This window comes from Crinia signifera, chromosome 11, assembly GCF_055691185.1.
Source record: "Crinia signifera chromosome 11, ASM5569118v1, whole genome shotgun sequence".
Classification (NCBI taxonomy): Eukaryota; Metazoa; Chordata; class Amphibia; order Anura; family Myobatrachidae; genus Crinia; species Crinia signifera.
In genome coordinates, this window is record NC_139227.1 from 4,587,917 (window position 1) to 4,609,546 (window position 21,630).

At 43.0% G+C, this 21,630-nt stretch overlaps 1 protein-coding gene across 1 annotated transcript in view; it reads left to right on the forward strand.

Moving 5' to 3' along the window:
• Window positions 1-21,630, forward strand: part of SLC6A2 (solute carrier family 6 member 2) — a 149,682-nt gene that overhangs the window by 36,123 nt on the left and 91,929 nt on the right. The window contains exon 3 of the mRNA XM_083165586.1: window positions 19,272-19,403. Within this exon, the coding sequence (XP_083021712.1) occupies window positions 19,272-19,403 (132 nt within the window). The remainder of the gene's footprint in view (window positions 1-19,271; window positions 19,404-21,630) is intronic.

Sequence of the window (21,630 nt, forward strand, 5' to 3'; positions counted from 1 at the left end):
AAAAAGGATAGAATTAGATCATCAGATTGCTTTTCAAAGGACAGGGGGTCGGAGCAATTTCTCTTGATCCTCAATAGTTGGCTTTTTGGGATATTATTCACCCAGGGACGGTGATGGCAACTTCTATAATTTAAATATCGACTACAATCCACTTCCTTTACAAATGTGGATGTAATGATTTTGTTATTGTCGTCGATATGAAGAGCAATATCCAAAAAAGTAATGTGCTCCAAATTAATAGTGTGTGTGAATTTCAAACCAAATGTGTTAAAGTTCAAATAATCAATAAATTTAAGTGCTTCTAAGTGCCCCCCTTGCCAAACAAAAAACATATCATCTATGTACCTGCCATATGACACCAAGCTCGCCCCGAATGGCCCCCCCCAAATGTACTGCTCCTCGAACAATCCCATATAGAGGTTAGCAAAACTCGGGGCGAACTTGGTGCCCATGGCGGTACCAAGAATCTGAAGAAAGAAAAAACCATCGAAAGTGAAGTAATTGTGAGAAAGAATGAAAGCAACTGAATCTAAAATAAATTTCCTCCTACTGTCACTCAGGTCCACATCATCTGACAGGAATTTTTCTAGAGCCCTAATCCCTTGAGTATGTGGGATGTTGGTATATAGGGACTCTACGTCACAAGTTAGAAACATATAATTCTTCTGCCAATTGCAGCTTTGAATGATGGAAAGGAAATGAGTAGTGTCTTTGATGTAGGACCTGAGTGACCGTACATGTGGCTGTAAAAAGGTGTCAACAAAAGCAGAAAGTGAGGTAGTAAGGGACCCAACACCAGAAATAATTGGGCGCCCAGGAGGTGAAGAAAGTGATTTGTGGATTTTTGGCAAGTGATAATACGTGGGGATAATGGGGTGTGTATTAATAAGAAAGGAATATTCTTTTTTGGTTATTGCGCCATCATCAATCCCTTTAAGCAAAAATATCTTGAGTTGATCACAATAATCATTTGTGGGATCTTTTAAGAGTTTTTTATAAAACTTGGTATTATCTAGTTGCCGATAGGCCTCCTTTACATAATCCGTTTTATTTAATATCACAGTTCCTCCCCCCTTATCAGCCCCCTTAATAATGATAGACTGATCTTTCTGTAAACTTTTAAGGGCTCTTCTTTCGTTACTATGTAAGTTGTCAGATCTCTTTTTTGTTTTTGAATTCCTATTTTTAGAACACATTGAGGAAAAATCATCCAGAGTGAGTGAGTAGAATGCCTCTATACAACCACTTTTAAACTGGATTGGGTAAAACTCCGATTTTTTCTTTATTAAGGTTTTATTATTCTTAAAATTTTCATTCTCTAGATTGTAAATGGGGATTAACTCATTCAAAGGGGTTCCGCTCTCCTTCTCAAGATCCTGCAAAATATTGACTGCCAATAAATCATGTTGATCTAATACAATTGGGACTCCACTAATTTAATTCTGTCTTAGATGTTTACTTTGAAAATATTTTTGTCTACACATATCTCTGGTGTAACGATTCAGCTCAATAAAGAGATCAAATAAATCTGGGCCTTTAGTAGGGGCAAAGTTAAGTCCTTTTGAGATAACTGATTTTTCACTTTCAGTGAGAATTCTATCTGAGAGGTTAAATACTCCTGTGTTTCTCAATCTTTTCTTATGTTTTTTGGATCTTGCCTTACATCCTCCTCTGCATCCTCTCTGTCTTTTCTTTTTGGCGAGGGTTGTTGTAGGATGCTGAATCTGTTTTGTGTCTTCCAGATTGGGTACAAGTCCCTTTCTAAAAAACTTGGGGAAGTAGCTTTCATAGATTCTCTGATTAGCTGTGTTTTAGGCCTAGCCTCCTCTCGAGTGTCTCTCAATCTTTCATCTCTTGGAGGATTGACGGGTGAATGGTTGGGTTGGGCAAATTCTCCATTGCTCTGATTTAGTTGGTTTCTGTTATTATAGGGTTTCCTTCTCTGTCTTTGTTCTACTGGGGTAAAATTTGGATTCCTATCATTCTGCCACATTTTTCTTTGTGGTTTGTTGTATCTCTGTTGATTAATATTTCTAGAATCCGAATGGTCTCTATTTCTTCTATTATAGGTACGTACTTGGTTGGTTTTATAATCATTACTATCTCTATATAATTTATTATTTTTACTAGAGATCAGTGTTTTTTCATATTCATTGATTTTTTGGGTAAGTCTATAATCATAATCCCTAAAATCCTCTCTTACTTCATAGGGTTTGAGAAGTTCCTGTATATGCTCAATTTCCTTCGCCATTTCTTTGACCTTTTTATCTCTATACAGAGTGGTTTGCGTCCTTACATGTAAAGGCCATTGTGGGTGCTGCCAATGTAGAGAAATCCATAATGAATATACGATAATAATTGACAAAGCAAATAAATTGTTGATTTGTCCTCAAGGCAGTTGACTGAGTCCAAATCATTATGACCTGATTTTTCTGAGGATCCATTTCTGGACTTGTGCTGGTTATGACATTACCCAAGAAGGGTATTGAACTATGAATACACAATTTTCTAGCTTACAATACAAACGTTTTTTTGCGGTTGAGTCAGTACTTCCTTGACCATCCGGCTAAGAACCTGTAAATCAGACGAGAAAATTTAAAAATAATCCAGCTACATCACAATAGCTTTATAGGGTAGATTGTGAAATATTTCATTTACGAGATTCTGAAAGATAACTTAGGTGTTGCTTAGGTCAAAAGGAATCACCTGATACTCATAATTCCAACTCCCCGCGGACCCCATCCAGGGCTGAACAGCCACGGGGGTTATGGTAAGGCTTGGGGACTTTGTATAAAATTATCCCTCAGCTGTGGCATGACCCCTACACAGGCCTACACATTTTGTCCCCTGTATTATTTAAACCAGGAGCAGTTTAATGAACCCGGGGCTGATTATGCTCAGGAGGGGGACTCCATGCCATTTTTTTTATTACATTTTCACTTTAGCACATTTTTTTGGGCACAGAAACATGGGCAGGTCTCACTGATCTGTGCATGGTTCTGTCAAACTCACCAGACTGGACCAGGTCTATTTGTTTAGCAATTGTTGGTAATTTTAAGGGTGCGAATTGAAAATGTGCATCCTATTTTCTATGATAAAACATCTGGATGCAATTTCTAATGTGCGAGAAGTCAAAACATGTAAATTTTACCGCAATTCGCCCATTTTCTCCAAAAAGTCTCACGTCTAAAAATCGCACTCAATTACATTTCGCCCAAGGTGAGAAGGAAATTGGAAGTTTTTTTCAGAATCAATTTGTCGAAGAGGCCTCACCTGTTTGTCACGAACCTGGCTATTCTTGTATACCTTACTCAGATATCTGCTTGAAATCTTCCCTTTAGTCTGCAGCATTTATGAGTTTCCCCAGCCTTGCTCCATACAGATTGCATTAATGCTGCTAACCTTCAGTGAGAGACTGTGTACTGCTGTTGCATTGCAGATGGGACACCTGTGAGACCTCTGATCAGCTATTAACCATTCGGTTGTCTGTTTGCTGAAGCTGCTGGCTATTAGGCCCAGTTGATATCATACTGAATTGTTTCTGGTTTTGCAGCTACCACCTGGCCAGTCAACCAATCCATGCAAGGCAAGGGATTTAAATATCCTGCTCAAGGAACTGGAAGTTGCCTTTAGCAACGTCACTGGTCATCTCTACTATGCTCTGATTCCTGGCACCCTACTTAAACTCTTACTACCTGCTCCATTTCCTGGCTCCTGCTTCCGGTTATACAGAATCCTAAGTGCTATTCTGCCGCAGCCACTATCCGCTCATCCGGTGCTGCCCGGCTTCCCATCTAATCCGGGCATCTGCTGCTGTTTGGATTCCCAGTTTCTTCCAATCCTCAGTCACAGTTCGGTTTTGGTCACCATCTAGAACTCGGCTGATGCCATGCTACCTCCATAGCAAACTTCCTGTGTGGCTGAGTGTATCATGTGTGCACTGTCACCCTACCATCTCCGGCTACCACAAAAAGCTATCAAGCCATACCAGCTAACTAAGCCACTCCAAACCACTCCGCTATTACCTGCAATCCAGCCGCTAATTAGCTAACCAAGCCATTCCGAGCTATACATCCACTACCTTTTAACTAAACACTCTGAGTTATCCAGCCGCTAACCTGCAAGCCAGCCGCTACCCGGTTCCAGCCACCAATCTGCTAATCTGCTGATTAGTTTCTATCTGGATCCAGTCACCACCCAGCTTCCTATTATATCTTGTATCTAGTAGCTGCCAGAGACTTGTGTCTTTACTTTTCGTTACCACGGAATAATTTCTGCCAAGAAGGAATTCCTCAGTTACACTGCCAAGTAGGCGCTCCTCAATTAATCCTCAATCTCTGGATTTCAGTTATTGCCAAGTGGTCTTTTTTCAATTCTGTTATTGCCCAGTGGACATTCCTGAATTCTGATTATTGCTATGGAGGTGTATTTTAGTTGTCCCAATATTTCCGAACCCAGAACTTTCCAGAGTAACCGGCAGTCCCGGATGCAGAATCTCCGTAACTTTCCAGCATCACTGGATCCCTCTACTATTCCGGAGTTTCTAGATCCGGTTCCCCACAGCTCTACATATCTTGCACTTCAGTCAAGACTATTTGGGTACTTATGTATTATCTGGGCTCCCATGTTAAATGCACCCCATTTTTTCATACCCCTACTATCCAACTACGCATGGAGTTGATTTTATATAGTGCTATAGTACCATGCCCGAAGCGTGGCGAGCGCAGCGAGCCCCGCGAGGGGACCCGGTCTCATAAGAAAAACGGGAGCCCAGATATTACATAAGTACCACTATTTGTCATATTAGGACATTTCAGCTCAAATTGACACTGCTTGGACTATAGCTAATACTCCTAGTCTCATAACCTTTTGTTTACATAGTGATACAATCTATTTTATTTTTAGATAGTGAATTATATAAATACATTTAGATTTAGTTATTATATGTGTACTGAATTAAGGGCAGTCTCTTCTGTTGGGCCCCAGAATTGTAAGGACCCATGACGGATAAATCTCTCCTCTGCCGAAAGCAGCCCCCCACCAATAACTCTGTATCCCACCATAATTTTCTAGTATGCAATAGAGAATTGAAAGAAAGAAGAGGGCCAGATGTACTAAGCTTGAAAAGTAATAAAACGGAGAGTCATAAACCACCAACCAATCAGCTCCTACCTGTCATTTTTCAAACCCAGCCACTGACATGACAGGTAGGAGCTGATTGGTTGGTGGTTTATCACTCTCTGTTTTATCACTTTTCAACCTTAGTACATCTGGCCCATACTCTAAACTGTTGCTACGGGCAACATCACCTCATTTTTAGAAGCTCTATAAATTTCCCCCAGGTGTCTAATTGTAGCAAATCAGTTTTTATTGTATGCATGTTCCTATTCATTAGCAGATGTATAAGGTTGATAGGGTATTTATAGGGTATTTTAAGAACAGCAAAAAATGAGCAGTGCATGTTTTCCAAGTATCTATTGTAAATGGTAATATGACATTATTCGACACTTATAAACCATTAGAGATCAAGTTGATTGTGGTAACATTGATTTTTGGACCTTAATCCTACATGAAGTAGATGTTTAGTTTAAAGATATGTTTCTTTAGTTAGAGAATCAATGAGTACACCTTTGTCTTGGAGCAGAACATTACTAAGCAATCCCTTGCAGGCAACAACTTAACTAGATAAAATAATCAGCATCCAGTCCTATTATTTACTGCGGCAGAATGTAACCAAAATGAAATGTATCCTGGCAGTGCTAACCATGCTAATCACATTAGGCAGACTGATGCTATGACATTCATGGTTTGGGGGCATGTAACTATCCATTCATCATTCATGTCTATCGTCCTGCTTACTAGACTTTGCTTGCTGCTGAGAAAGTCATATGTACAAGGCAGCTAAGGAAAGTGAACAATTTATGAAACACTGTAAATACAAACAGATTTTGTCTTCTCAATGCGCTTCACCTATGGGTTGCAGCTATTTAGAAACACCAGGAACTCTCACCAAGTACCAGCAAACATTCATAGACAATTAACAATGTGTTCTAAAAATTAGCGCCACCCAAATGTAAACCATACACCAGTGGTTCCCAAACTTTTTGGAATCATGGCACCCTAGAGCATCAAAATATTTTCAAGGCACCCCTAGGCCAAATGCTTCTTATTAAGAAATTCAGAAACAAAATATTGGTACTTATGTATTATCTGGGCTGTCGATTTTTTGATTGTATGCCTTAACTTAAGGCATACAATCAGATGCGATGCGATGCGATATCGCATCGCATCGCATATGACCATATCGCATGCGATGCGATGACCCGATTTTTCCATAGGAGGGGACGGTATTCTGTGTACGCTCGCCACGCTTCGGGCTCGGTGGCTCGCTACGCTCGCCACAGGTTTATATCCAACTCCATGCCCACTTGGATAGTAGGGGTATGAAAAGGACCCCTTTTCCCATTGAATTCCATGTTAAAATGGACTCAGTCCATTTTAACATTGAATCCTATGGAAAAATCGGGTCCATCGCATCGCATCGCATGCGATATGGTCGGATGCGATGCGATGCGATGGACCCGATTTCAAAATCGGCAGCCCAGTTAGTACATAAGTACCAAAATATTAAATTAAGTGCATTGTGTTTATATTTCACAGTTATCTGGTGAGGAACAGGCGTTGCTTCTGTTTGTCCACATATATTATGATTGGCAGCCACAAGCACTGGTTTTGCCTGGTACACTGACCATAAATAATATGAATTGATCTTGGTCCACCAACCCAAGGCACCCCTGCAAGTGTGCTGAGGCACCCCAGGGTGCCTAGGCACATAGTTTGGGAACCACTGCCATACACTGTGAAAGTATATCTTACATCACACTTTCCTCTCAGGGATTTTTATTCTTTTTGATTTTTTCGTCTTTAATCTGAAAAAACTTCAAAGAAACCAAAGATGGTGCAATATTGTCTGTACCAAATGGAATTTTTTTATTATTAGTTAGAATTCACACTCACATGTGCCTTCAATTCAATAAGCATATCACTAAACATAAGTGGAAGTCAGACATCTTTAATCCTTGGGTACTTATGTAATATCTGGACTCCCGTTTTTCTTATGAGACCGCGTCCCCTTGCGGGGCTCGCTGCGCTCACCACGCTTCGGGCACGGTGGCTCGCTGCGCTCGCCACACTATATAAAATCAACTCCATGCGTAGTTGGATAGTAGGGGTATGAAAAAATGGGGTGCATTTAACATGGGAGTCCAGATAATACATAAGTACCCAACACACAAAATGTATTCATCAAATGCACTCACAATTTAAAAAAAAAAAAGAAAATCGCATATCACCATAATAGAATGGTATCCCAGGGAGCCAGAGTTCCGTGGAGTTTCAAAAGGATGTAAGAAGGGGGACACCTGTTCAGTCCCTGTTACCGTCCATGTATTCCCCCGTTTGGTCTCTCCAGCCGTTCTCCGGTCAGCCTGTCATGTATCAGTCTTTTTGCTTAAGTGCTTTCAGACTTACAATAGGCCTTCATCAGAACCTTGCCATGTTATAGCAGTCTGAAACCAGTTGCAATCTCCAGAGATTACATTTTGCAACTGGACTCCGGATGCACGTCTAACACCAACATAGCTGTCAAGGTCACAGTTATCCGCTTTGCCATAGGATGATCGATGTTATATTTTTTGTCCTCATCGCAAAGGACTTTTGGATGGTCAATTGCTTAGTGAAAGAAGTAGCAGGATGATGAACTACTCCCAGCAGCAGCGGTAGCAGTAGGCGTAGCACTGCCGGATCCTCCAGAGGAATCCCGGATAGAAGAGGAGTCTGTTATGCCGGTGACTTGGCCTGCAGGACAACCTCCAATCCGGAACGAGGAGGAAATTGACAAGGAGTGATTTGCCTGGGTGGATTAAAGGATCAGGATACAACAGGATCAAGGGATTTAGGTGTCCATGGACAGCTTATGGTCCTAGCCACAGTTTTTAAACTAAACAGTGACTTATGAACAAACTTCAGGTGACACATAAGCGAGTATGTCCCTAGGTGGCCAGCAGCCTTGCCCCTGCTTATTGCAGATATACATAAGCTACATATGGGGAGACAATTGTTGACTGGATCTGGATAAAAATAATTTCAGACCAAAGAGGTGGAATTTTTAGTCTTCTGCCCAGGCATGGCGACGGCCTTTTGCATCCCACAGAAAACAACTGTCTTGCCCGGTGCCTTATTTAAGTAAACCACATAACCATTAGCAGTATCCTCCTCATCAACTTCCTCCGCAGCGCCAGCTACATCTATATCCTCCTCTAGATTTTGTTCATCTAGAAGGAAAAATTTCTTTACCTTCAGATCAGTCAAACTTTGGAACTCTCTTCCTAGTGAAGTGCTGTTGGCAGACACTATAAATACATTTAAAATAAGGCTGGATAAACATTTATTGGTTAAAAACATCCACGGGTACGAATAAGTAGCATAATCCTTCTCTAAAATACCAGAGCATTCTATACTACAAGGGACAAGCTATTATAAATCCAGGCTAAACTAGATGGACGCAAGTCTTTATTCAGCCCTACCTACTATGTAACTATGTAACTATGGTGTACATCATTGACACCTTCATCTCAAAATCAGGAACTTCCAGCATATCCAGAGGACATGCAAATGGTGGAAGGAGCCATCTCTTCTCGTAAAGTGATTGGAAGGTCAGGCAACACAACCACCAACACCCTTGGACTCTCCTTGGGGATATGTGATACTGTGTCTAAGAAGGCACAGTTGTTTGATGTGTTTTTGATGACAGCTGAACTCTCAGAAATTTTCTAGCAGGGGAACGAGGAGGGCTTAGATCGTTGTGTGAAGCTGAACTACTAGTCATGGACATAGGCCAGGGCCTTAGCCATTTCTTGCCACTCCGTGTCCTAAATGGCATATTGGCAAGCTTACGTTTTACATTTATTTTTTCTTCAAGTTACTGAACTTTGCAATTTTGAATTTTACATGCCCTCTACGATGACATTGGACATCGGCCTTGGTAGGCCTTGGTAGATGGCAATTCATTTTCTATGTCATGACTAGTGGCAGCAGCTTCAGCATTAGGATGAAGTGGTTCTTGTGCTTTCACTAGTTTATCCTCCAAATTTTGGTTCTTCATAATCTTTAAAGGCAATATCACTGTACTGGATTTATGCAGCAATATCACTGGACTTAAAGGTCAGTGGGGTAGATTTATTATAGCAGCGCCTATCGCGCCGCTATAACAGTTCCTGCTTCGCCTCATTAGCGAGGCGAAGCAGGAGGGGACACCGACAAGATCTATTAAGATCTTGCCGCCGGAGTGGGGGAGCGTTAACTCCCCCCTCCGGCGATGTCCCTCCTGGAGACAGCGCATCAGTAATACTGATGCGCCGTCTCCTTTCCCCCCGGCCGGCTCACTGCGCATGCGCGGGATCTCGCTAGTCTCGCGAGATCCCAGCGCAGCTCAGCTCCAGCAGCAGGGACAGCGCTGTCCCTGCTGTGGGCATAGGGCATCGCCGCCTGCAGCTGGCGAAGTCGACAGCTGCAGGCGGCGGAACGGTCAGCGATGCTGACCGTTCATAAATCTTCAGCGCACGGGGATAGCGCATTTACACATAAACGCCACTTCGTAAATCTACCCCAGTATTACTGGACTTATGCAGCAGTACTGATGGACTTTAATGTCAGTGCCACTGGACTTATGCAGCAATATTACTGGACTTAAGCAGCAGCACCAATGGACTTAAACATCAGTGGCACTGGATTGGACTGCGACTGATGTAGCAATATTTGGGTTTGGCTGTGTGCAGGGCCGTCTTAACAGCAGTGTGGGCCCCTGGGTAAAGCAATGCACTGGGGCCCTTACCCATTCTCCCCTCTAGGGGTGGGGGGTTCTATCAGCAGCAGCTTTGATGTCCCACGGGTGGCAGGGGGTGCTCTATCTTCCACTCAACATGTAGGACCTGGAGCAGTAACTTCTGCTAATTACTCCTTTACTGCACAGGTGGTGGGAGGGTGAACACTAACATGTGGAAGGGGCACTGAGCTGAATGAAGGGTCCCTTGTAAATTACTTCCAGGGAGGTAGGGGGTGTTTTATACGCAGGGGACGGTTGGATAATGGAGTGGGCTTAATATTCGTAATTTTTCGGTGGATGGGCAGCTTGTTTGACTGCACATATCACCATTATCTGGAAATAGATTTCTTAGCCTTCAATAGTATAAAAACCTAGAGTCCCAACTTGGGGATCAGAGATCAGGAGCCAGAGCAATCCATTGACAAAAATATAAAACTGTACACCAGACGTTTGGAGCTGGAGCAGGGACCAGCTGCTGGAAGGCTGATACAGATGGAGCGTGGCCAATCTTTGGAGATTCGCCAGCCGCCATCCTCCGCCAGCCGCCGGAGGGGACGCGCGCACACGAGATGCACGTGCATCCCCTTACAACGGGGCTCCCCGCCGGGTCCCCGCCGCCTCGCCGACGGTCGCCCCAGGTCCCGCCGCCTTGCCGCACCCCCCCCTAACCCAGTCCGTCTCCCTGAAGCGGAGACGGACTGGGTTCCCGTCCCCCCGCCGACAGAAAACTGGGATGCATGTGCGTATGAGACGCACGCGTGTCCCATTTTCTATCGCCGGCGCTCGCCAGTGCAAGGGATCTGGCGAGCGCCGGCCAAAGATGGGACACGCTTCATCTGTATCTTTGGTTCTGGGCATGATAAAGACAAGCTGCTAGTGTCGACAGAAAGGGGAGAGTCCCAGCTTTTGGAATATACTCTCAGAAAATCTAAGTTAGAGAGAACCTGAAATATATGACTGGGAATTGCAATTAACAGGTTGGATGTGGACTGATGCTTTGAAGTTGGATATCTCCAGTTCCCCAGTTTCAAAATTCTGGTATCCCTGGAAACAGGGGATCCTCAGCTATAAATATAGGGCCCTTATATACCTGGGGCCCCTGGGCAAGTGCCCATTAAGCCCATATGAAAAGACGGCCCTGGCTGTGTGTGTGGGTGGGTCAGGTTTAGGCTGCAGGGTAGGTAGGTAATGCACTATCGGGGAGGGTTAGGGTTAGTCTGTGGGGGGAAGGTTAGGTTTAGGCTGCAAGTTAGGTAGGTTAGGATTAGGAACTAGCAGAGGAGTGTTAGGATGCAGGGTAGGTATGTTTAGGCACTAGCGGGGAGGGTCAGAGTTAGAGTACAGGAGAGAGGGTTAAGTTTAGGATGCATGGCAGGTGGGTTAGGTACTAGCAGGGATGGTTAGGCTGCATGGTAGGTAGGATAGGGTTAGGCACTAGCGGGAAGGATTAGGCTGGCTCCTGACTCCTCTACACCCTACACTACATCACTGACCCCTCTACACCCTACACTACATCACTGACCCCAGGGGTGGATTGGGATGTAAAACCAGCCCTGGAAATTTATCGAAGCAGTCCTGGGGCAGGATCTGCTGAGTGGGTGGAGTCTGTCAAGAGGGGGCGGAACTAGATGCCGCCAACTGGATGGCACCCTCCATCGCTGGGCCCAGCAGCACATTCCTGCAGGAGAGGAGATGTGGGCAGACCATATGGGGCAGGCAGCTTCAGTGCTTCCAGCTGTGTGTAAGACAGTCCTTAGTGCAATAAGGCTTTTTCAAAAACTTTTATTCCATTTAAAAGACACTGATAAAGCTGCAAGCTTCGCAGCTTACCTGGAAAGGCGTGGGCAGAGTTGCTGCCGCACTTCATTTGACAGGTGCCGGCATCCACCAAAGACCCCACTGGCGCTGGCGGCCTCCAAGCCGCCGGGGGTCTTCTGCACGGTGGCTACGCCACTGGAGTTCCTGCACTCTGAACAAGACAGCAGTGCACTATCACTGGACTGGATGGCTGTGGGGCGAGCGAGCAGTCAGGAAGTCAGTGAGGCGGCCAGGATGTGCTGCCTCTTCACTCTCCTAGACTGGAACGAATATGGCCCATATCTTGCGAGATCCAACGGTGGGATCTTGCGAGATCCGGCGACCTGCACTCTGAGTCTGGGCGGAAATTCCTGAACATGCTCAGAGCGCGGGTTCGGATTGGGGGTGGCTGGATTCCCCCAATATGAACTCACACATCCCTAATTCCTGATAGTATTCAGAAAACCTATTTGCTTCCCTTCTATGTCAGCAGTATTGTGTACTGAGAATTGTCACTGTTATGTGTAGTTCTGTGTACCCTGTATTATTCTAATGTGTTCCATATGTATGGTTCTGCAAGCCACTTGTGGCACCTTATTACAAATATATTTATAATAATAATATACAATTGAGAAATTAAAATACGAAGACTAATTCCCAGACTAGGTTTGTTTTGACAATTGGTGAATAATACATGAGTCACACAGTACTTACCAGCTCTCCCTTAATGTCAGAGAGACTTCCTGAAATACAGATGTAGCGCTGCTCATTCATCGCCGGTCCCCGCCAGATCCGCTTCTCTGATGAGCGCCGGCGATAGGGACTGGGACGCGCATGCGCATCCCAGTATCACGGCGGTTGGGCAGTGTCTCCCTGCCCATCTCCGCTTCAGGGAGGCGCTGCCCAGTTTGGGGGGGGGGGGGTTTGAGGCGACAAGGGGGGCCGGCAGCGACGACGGGGGAGGCGGCTGGGGCCCACGGCAGGCTCCGTTGCCATGGAGCACGCAAGCGTCTCGTGCACGCGTGCCCCTGGCGGTAGCCAGCCCCTGCAAAGATGTGGCTGGCTACATTTGTAGTAGCAATCTTCCCAAGGCTAGCTATAGATTAGAATGACCAGCATCTGATACGTTGTGTCACCATTGCCCTTGCAATCCCCGACAGCTCCCTTTCAGTCCCGGACTCACAATTTGGTGAATTTTAACACATGGGGTGACATTTAATAGGATGTTCTTTTTTTTTTTTTTTGTGGCTGGGCTACATCTGAGGGGTTCTACTGCAGCATACTGCAGTTGCACTGGATGGTGGGGCCACAGGATTTCAGGGTGAACATCTGCGATGCACTGCGCAACAATAGAAATCCAGTCAGCAGTGGACAGATCCTATTTTGCAGGATCTGGCCACACCGCTTTGTGTGACCCCCATAAGTGTGCGCACATTGAGTGTTAGGGGTGCACAGGCACCCCCTAATTCTGTGCCCACCCTTATGAACACTTATGAATACCAGCAATACCTTTTACCAAAGACTTTTGCTTTTTAGAACTGTATTCCATTAAGACGCACTCATCAATCAATTATATGTGTGTTTTGCATTGTTAATTGTACTAGACCATTGTCATATACATACCTGCGGCATCCATATATGTGTATGACTGTATTGGCATGTACTGTTACACAGAGTAATTAGAAGATTACTGAAAGAGGCCGGAGATTATGATGGGGCTCAGAGACGTTTTATATTGTAGTGAGTGCCAATAGATGATGGAAGACACGCCTGATTGGTGGTGTTAGACATGCCCAATAGGTGGTGCTAGGCACACCCCTTTGATGTGCACCCCCTAATAAAATGGTGACCTCAGCCTCATTGTGGCCAAGCACGTCCCGCTGATCCACGCAGAACATGCTGGGCAGCACAACAAATACAAATACTCCCCTTGCATGATCTCCTGGGACAATGGAGGAGATGCCTACTTAAGGCCTCGAGCCCAGCGGCTTCTGTCTCCATTGTCTCTGGGAGTTCCACCCCTGGTAACGGCATTATTAACTGACATTTATTTAACCTATAGTATTGCGTTGTATGTTTTGTAATTAATATTTCTTAGCATTTTAAGACACATTAACCCCTTCAGTGGCAATCCCGAGAATTTTCCAGGCTGTGCCTCAGTGCCCAGTCTGACAAGCCCAGAAAATTCTTGGGATTGCCACTGTATAGAGCTGGGCAGCACTGCTGAGTTCAATCACTGAACTCAGGCAGCTTCAGTGCTGCCCGGCTCCCTCCTCTCCGCCACGCCTCCTCCTCCCCCCTCCTACCCCCTCCCCTCCGGGTTTTGTATTGAAGTCCCCGGCGCCGGCTTATGACAAGCCGGCTGCCGGGGACAGGGACGAGGTGCCAGGTTGCAGGTCCAGGCAGCGGCTGATTGACAGTTCAGCAGCACTGCCCGGACCCATGGAGGCAGTGGTGTTTTTTTTTAAGGGAGCGCTCCCCATAAAAAACTCGCCCAGTGGGGAGCGCTCCCAAAAAAAAAAAAAAACACCACTGAAGGGGTTAATGTTTTTACAAATCAAAAAATTGGTAATGCAAAACAGAAAATATGTTCATTTTTGGACCTGCTTCTGTGAAAATGGGACATTGTTTATTTTAATTGTCCCTATTCAATGAAGATGTCAGCTTTAGCCTTGATGTGAATCACAGACTGTCACATTTGCTGCAGCCTGTCCGCAGTACCGTAGGTGTGAAATAAAGCACATGAGTGTGTCTAGCTCACATTTAGTTGTGAATACTCAAGAACACTCAGCTGTTCCCGTCGAAATATGCAGTTTTACTTTCCCTTGTAAAATCAGCTATTTTCATAGGCAGACTACATGTGCATTGCATAGAGTTGGGAATGTTTGTGTAAAAGTAGAAGTAAATGGCAGTTACAGTATGTTCTGGAAGAACCATGAACTTTCATTATAAGCCCATACAGTAAATTATACAGAAGATTGAAACATTTTGCTCTATAAAATGCAGTGCCTGATTAGGCTGCAGCCTAGGGCACCAGGACTGGGGGAGCCTTTGCAGATGACACCTAAGTACTGTAATAAAATTATTCATGCTTGTTAGTTATAACCCGTCCCGATGTACAGATGGAGCCAGCCTCATTGTTGCAGCTGGTGCGCCCCAAACTCTGATCTGGCGGGTGGCACACCAGTTCACGTGGACGCAAGAGCATCTCAGATGCTCGAACGTTCATTGCCGGGAATCCACGACCAGAATCCACAGTGCACCGTCTGTGCTAAGGGGGTTATTTTGGTTCACTCTTTCTGACAAAAATCCTTCTTAGATGGACAAAACCATGTGCACTGCAGGGGGGCAGATGTAAAATGTGCAGAGAATTAGATTTGGGTCAGTTATTTTGTTTCTGTGCAGGGAAAATACTGACTGCTTTATTTTTACACTGCAATATAGATCTCCCTTTGAAGTAAAACCCCACCCAAATCTAATTCTCTCTGCACAAGTAATAACTACCCCACCTGCAGCGCACATGGTTTTGTCCATCTTAGAAGGAATTTGCCAGAAGGAGTGAACCAAAATAACCCCCTAAGAGGTGTAGGGAAATTTACTAAGGGCAAATCGTAAAAAAATAGGTATATTCGTATCCAGAAATACACCTATTTTTTACAAATTTGTATTTTTGGGATTTACTATCCCAAAAATACGGCAATTCATATTCGTATTGATGGGACATTCATATTTTTATTTACAAATACGACTGCATAGGCCATCCATAGGAATCACCATTCAAATTGACTAAGTGGCCGTATTGAAAATACAGCCGCTAATTAGCGGTATACAGCCAAATACACTAGGAAAATACACTACATTTTCATGGCACATTTGGCAGAAGCCTGCACAGATCAGTCAGATCCATGCAGGCTTCAGTGTGTAAAAAATAGAAAAAATAAATAAACCATTTTAAAAAACGGTGTGGAGTCCCCCTCCCACGGCCGTAACTAGGCCCAGGCTCAAAGAGCCGGTCCTGGTTTTAAAAAAACCAGGGAACAATTGAAATTGGGGTCCCCTTATTTTTTACAACCAGCACCAGGCCCAAGGGCCGGTCCTGGTTCCCAAAATACGGGGGCCAAAATGACTAGGGGTTCACCCGTATTTTAAGAACCAGCACCAGGCCCAACCAGCCAGCAGGGTAATGCCACAGCCAGGGGGAGACTTTTTATACACGTCCCCCCGGCCAAAGCATTCACCCCCTGACCGGTCAGCCTGGGCAGGGGTCACTATCACTATCTCTATGAGGTGGTGCTCAAACTTTCAGTTAATATGTAGAAGAGGCAATTAAAGTTAGTATTTTTTAGATGTGTTAGTGAGTCCATTTAAAGCCAGTCATAAAGCTCTCTCACAGCTGTTAGATGGTTAGTTATGAAGGGGAATAATTAGTATTTACCAATATTAACCAGTCAGATGATGATTAGAATAAAGTGCGATGTAGTGAGCTCAAGTGAGCTCTAACTCGCCCACCTCGCTCCATCTGCAATGTTCTCCTTTGTCTAAACCGTGGTCGCCCGGCTGCTGGTGCTTTTCCAAGGTTTGTAGCCCTTCAGGGTTTTCCCACAGGATGGTGTGTGGGTGGCAGTGCAGTCGTTGCAGACGGCTGGAAAATCAGTAATTCCTTTTATGCGTTTCTTTGCCTTAGTCGTCGTCGGCGGCTTCCATTCTGAGGAAAAATAACAGGATGATTCTTAAATTATGAATGGCAATAATCATCAATCTCTTAGTTTAACTACTGTGATTAACTATTCTATGTTTAATGTTCCTCAAATGTTCAAGGGCTTTGATATTTAATAATCTGTTACTCTTGCCAATATACTTTAAACCACTTTGGCATGTTAAAAGGTATACTACTGTATATATGTTGAATTACAATTAATACAATTAATATTTTTTATTAATTAATAAAATTAAAAACTGGTCACAACAGAATGAGATTGGGTCTGCTTCGGGCCTGAAATTAAAATCCACCTTTTTATGCAGTTGAGACCAGAGGTTCGTATATTGACGTTTTCTATCTGAGTTTAAAAAGATATTGATAAATTGCAAATATATCAACATTCTCAAAATAAATTGACTCATAAAAAATCAGAAGCGCTTAAAAATTTGGCATTGGATATGTCCATAGTACTTTAGAATGCCGACAAAGGCGGTTGCACTGTTATTATGGACCCTGATTTTTATGTCAAAGAGGCTTAAAACTTACTTCTAGAAGAAGTGTCCTATAAGAAACTCGATTGAGATCCCACTAATAAATATTTGGATGATTTGGAAGTTTTGTTAAAAAGAGGTCATGATTGTAAATTATTAACCCAAATATAAATATCTATATAATACTACTCCGAATGTAGCAACATTTCTTTGCTTGCCAAAAGTGTATAAAAACCCTGATTGTCCACCAGGTCGTCCAAATGTGGCCGGTGAAGGATCACTAACCTCACCAATTTCAGAATATGTCAATTCTTTCATAAAAAAATTATGTCCCATGTCAACAGTCTTGTCAAAGACTTAACCTACATGTTGCAAATAGTTAAGGACATTAAATGGGAAAATTATCTGAGATTCAACGTTCTGTCTTTATATACAAATATTCCACCCAAAAAATGACTCCAGGTCATTTATTCTACACCTATACGTGATCCTTTATTAACACTAGATAGAACTACTGTACATTTATTTGTGTTTAAGACTTGTCTTGGAGCACAACTTTTTCAAAAAATTTTTGGGAAAAAGACTGCTCAGCCTCCTTCTGATGCTGATACACACAGAGTGAAATATTTTTGGAAAAGTCCTCCATTTGATGTAACGCTAAGTGAATGTACATTATTACAGAGAATTTGCTGTGTAATTAACACAAAGAAATTACGGCTGATTTCGAGATTCTATCCATTACCCAGAGATTGATCTTTTGGGTAACTTATATTTGAACCCCCTATGGAACCATCATGACAATTTATAGAAGCATGTTTTTCTATATACATTACCTGGACATTACCCCTATATGAAGTCCAAATGGACGAAATGCGTCGGGTTTCGTATGTCCTTCACATGTCATATATGGATGTTACCACTTTGAAGAATTGTTTACTAAATTGAAAACAACTGTATTTAATTTTTATTTTAATAAAACCATTGTTTTTATTTGAAATTGTGTGTCCTAGAAGACCAGGGATACCCTTCCCTACTGTATCTCAACCATTTTCTTTTTTCTTCTTAGAGAAACTTATGTGGACACATCCAGGCAACCCCAGCAATTAATTCTGAATCAAATTTAGCAAAATATAATTTTAAAAAGTATTGAAATAACATGAAAAAATTATGAATGTGAATTTTGTGAACGTGTGGTGTAAAAGGGTATGTAATAAAGTTGTACTATTCTACGTGTCTGTGTATTTATTGTAACATTCTTTTTACAGGTGAACTACAAGTTTATTGGGGCCCATTAATGCCCTGCATGCAAGTAATGTTTTTTAATTCTAATTTCCTTACTTTAATCATGAGTCCAGCCCCACAGCCCAGTGGTGCCAGGAACAGCTCCGGGTTTCAGCCCTGGAAGGGTGTAGCCTCGGGGTCCCTTTATTGGGGGATCTACACTCCCACAGGTACCCATTTCCGGGCTGACCAGCCACGGTCATCATGATTCAGCCGGGGGACTTTGTATAAAAAGTGTCCCCCGGGCTGTGGAAATTGTCACATGTGCGATTTGATGCAATTTTGAACCTGTCCCAAATATCATACCCTATTACATTTTGCCCCAAATTTGGTAACAAAATAAGGGGGTGAATCTGGTTAACTCAATAAGCTGTGAATCTCACAGCTCACCAAGTCATTGTAACACAGCCCTGCCGCCCCAGCGAAGGCATGCCTCCACCATTACCTCCCCTCGCATGTTCCGGCAGAAAGGGAAATTGCCGACCATTGAAACATTTCTCCTGCCTTCGCAAATATAAGTCAGTTGCGACTGACTTATATTTCCGGGCAGCGGGACGAAGACAGGGTGGGCGCGGCGGTGATGGTACAGTATTTACAACAGGAAAACTTATAACCCAGGTTGAATTGCAGGGTTGCTCTACCTGGGTTATAAGAATGGTTAAATCTGGGTCGGACTCTGTGTAATGGTGTTGGGTCAGACCAAGGATTGCGATCTGAAAGGGGTATTAGAAAAAATATTTTTTTATATTGAGGAAAATGATCCAATATCACAGAGTTGTAAGTGGCAAAAGTATATGGCCTGTCCTTAAGCAGCAATAACTGCATTTAAACATTTTTCTGTGTTTGTTGATTAGTCCTGAACATTGGCTTGGAGGAATTTTACCCCATTCCACCGTACAAAACAACTTCAACTCTATGCAGCACTTCTAGATATTTACACAGCTGTTTTTCATTTTACTGTCGTTATAATTCATAAATACTCATAGTACAGTTGGTAGTCATCTCTCTAACAAGCAAATTTCAATTAGAGAGCTTTGTGTTTGGTATGTCTGCTGATAAATAGCTTTCTAAAGCTGACTTAAGGTATTTGTTAAACTCATTAGTCATTTATTTCTCCCAGGTGCTTTTCTAATCCCATATACACTATTCCTAATCATTGCCGGAATGCCACTGTTCTACATGGAATTAGCCCTTGGACAATATAACAGAGAAGGCGCAGCCACAGTATGGAAAATTTGTCCCTGTTTCAAAGGCAAGTAGTCTATTTTTCTATTACAACTGTATTAATACTTGGCACTACTGAAATATGTTGAAGATTAGGGCTAAAAGAACAGATTGACTTGTGTGTAAAAATAATCATATTAAAGCAGGTTTTTCAACTCCAATCTTCAAGCGGTGCAACGTGGTGTAATGGTCGGCATTCCTGTCTCACAACACAAAGGTCATGGGTACAAAATCCACCTCAGTTTGTATATTCTCTTCATGCTTGTATGGGTGTCCTCCAGGCTCTACAGTTTTATCCCACAGTCCCAAAAATATACTAAAAGGTAAATTGACTCCCAATAAAAATGAAGGCTAATGTGCATATGTGTCCATATAGATATTAAGCTTTACTGGGGAAGGAACTGATGTGAATGGACAAATATTTTCTGTAAAAGCTTGCATAATATGCGTGCACTGCATAAAACAACATACCTCCCAATTGTCCCAATTTTAGCAGGACCATCCCATTTTTCTGAGACTGTTCCACCTTTGAACTGCAAGTGGCACATGGTTGAGAGGAAGTTGGGAGGTCAACTGTCATTGGCTGCGGTGAATAGATGCTGTGGGCAGGCGTTAAGAATTTATTCGACAGTAGACAGTGCTGGGAACACCACCAGGGTGAAGAAAATGGGAGATTACACCATTACCGTGAAACCACGCCTCTTTTCACCACCTTATCGGACACACATGCTTTAGCTCACACACCAGTCCCGCCTTGCCAAGTCACAATTAATTTTTATTTCAGTTCTTTTTTTGCCTGTGGATACAGTAGTGACATTATTGAGGTACACGTACACCACCGATTTTCCGGCATCATCGGTTCCAGTGCCATGCCGGATTATCGATTTTGCCGGATTATCGAAGGTTTCTAGTTTTTACTAATTTTGCACCTTCAGTACATTTCTAAAGCAATAAACAGTCAAATATATGCCACAGCATAATATTAATGAATGAATAAACACAGTAGTGTATGCAAAACTGTTTATTAGTGTAGTACGTGCTGTATAAGCAAAAAAGGTATCAGGTACATTTTGAACAAACATTAACAGTAAGTGCAGTATGAATGAAAGTCTTGCTGGGACCTTGGATGCCATATCAGCCCCACTGCTGCCTGCTGTGTCAACTGCAGTGTCCTTGGAAGCTTTATCCAGTGGCACTTGTTTATGCTGTGTCTTCCGCCCATGTGCGGTACTTGCCGGGACCTTGGACGCCATATCAGCCCCACTGCTGCCTGCTGTGTCACCTGCAGTGTCCTTGGAAGCTTTACCCAGTGGTATTTGTTTATGCTGTGTCTTCCGCCCATGTGCGGTACTTGCTGGGACGTTGGACGCCATATCAGCCCCACTGATGCCTGCTGTGTCACCTGCGGGATCCTTGGAAGCTGTACCCAGTGGCACTTGTTCCACCGATGTGCGGTACTTGCTTTGACCTCAGACGCCATGATGCTTCCTGTGTCACCTGCAGTGTATGCGGAAGCTGTACTCACTGACACTTGCACTTGTTCCAGATTAAAAGAGTTCATCAACCTCTTTTAATCCAATTTTGCTTTTTCCGGAATAAAAGAGGTCCCTAAACTTCTTTAATCCGGACAAATCAAAATTGTCCGGATTAAAAGAGGTTCCGGACCAAAGGTTGCCGGAAAATCGGTGGTGTACCTGTACCAAAAGGGACCGACTCACCTGTGAATGATTAAAGAAAACCAGAAAACATTACCATTTCAGCTTCAGGAGTTGAAAACCACTACATGTCCACATGTAAAAATAAACACGTACTGTATATTAAAACAAAAATTCACACCTACATTAAAGTAAATCTATAAAGATCTCAACAGTAGAGAATGAGACAAGTAAATTTTTCAAAGCTGTTCCATGGTTTCTAGCACAATCTTCAACTAACCATTGACTTACATCAAAATGAATTGACTGCATCTTTCAATACTCAATGAATTTTGCATTCCCCATTTTTTCTCTTTTTTACTTTGATATCTTGCCCTAAAAATCAGTTTATGCTAAATTACAGCAGATATTTTAATATTCCTTTTAAATGTTTATCCCTCTAAATATGATATTAATTTCCCAATGTGATAAAAACCATGAAATGTAACATGAAACATAATAAAAATATTACAATCACTAATAATGTTCATAAAATGCCACTTGAACTTTCTATGTTATCTTATTTCTACAATCGCTTTTTGTGAAACAGGTTAAGGGGGG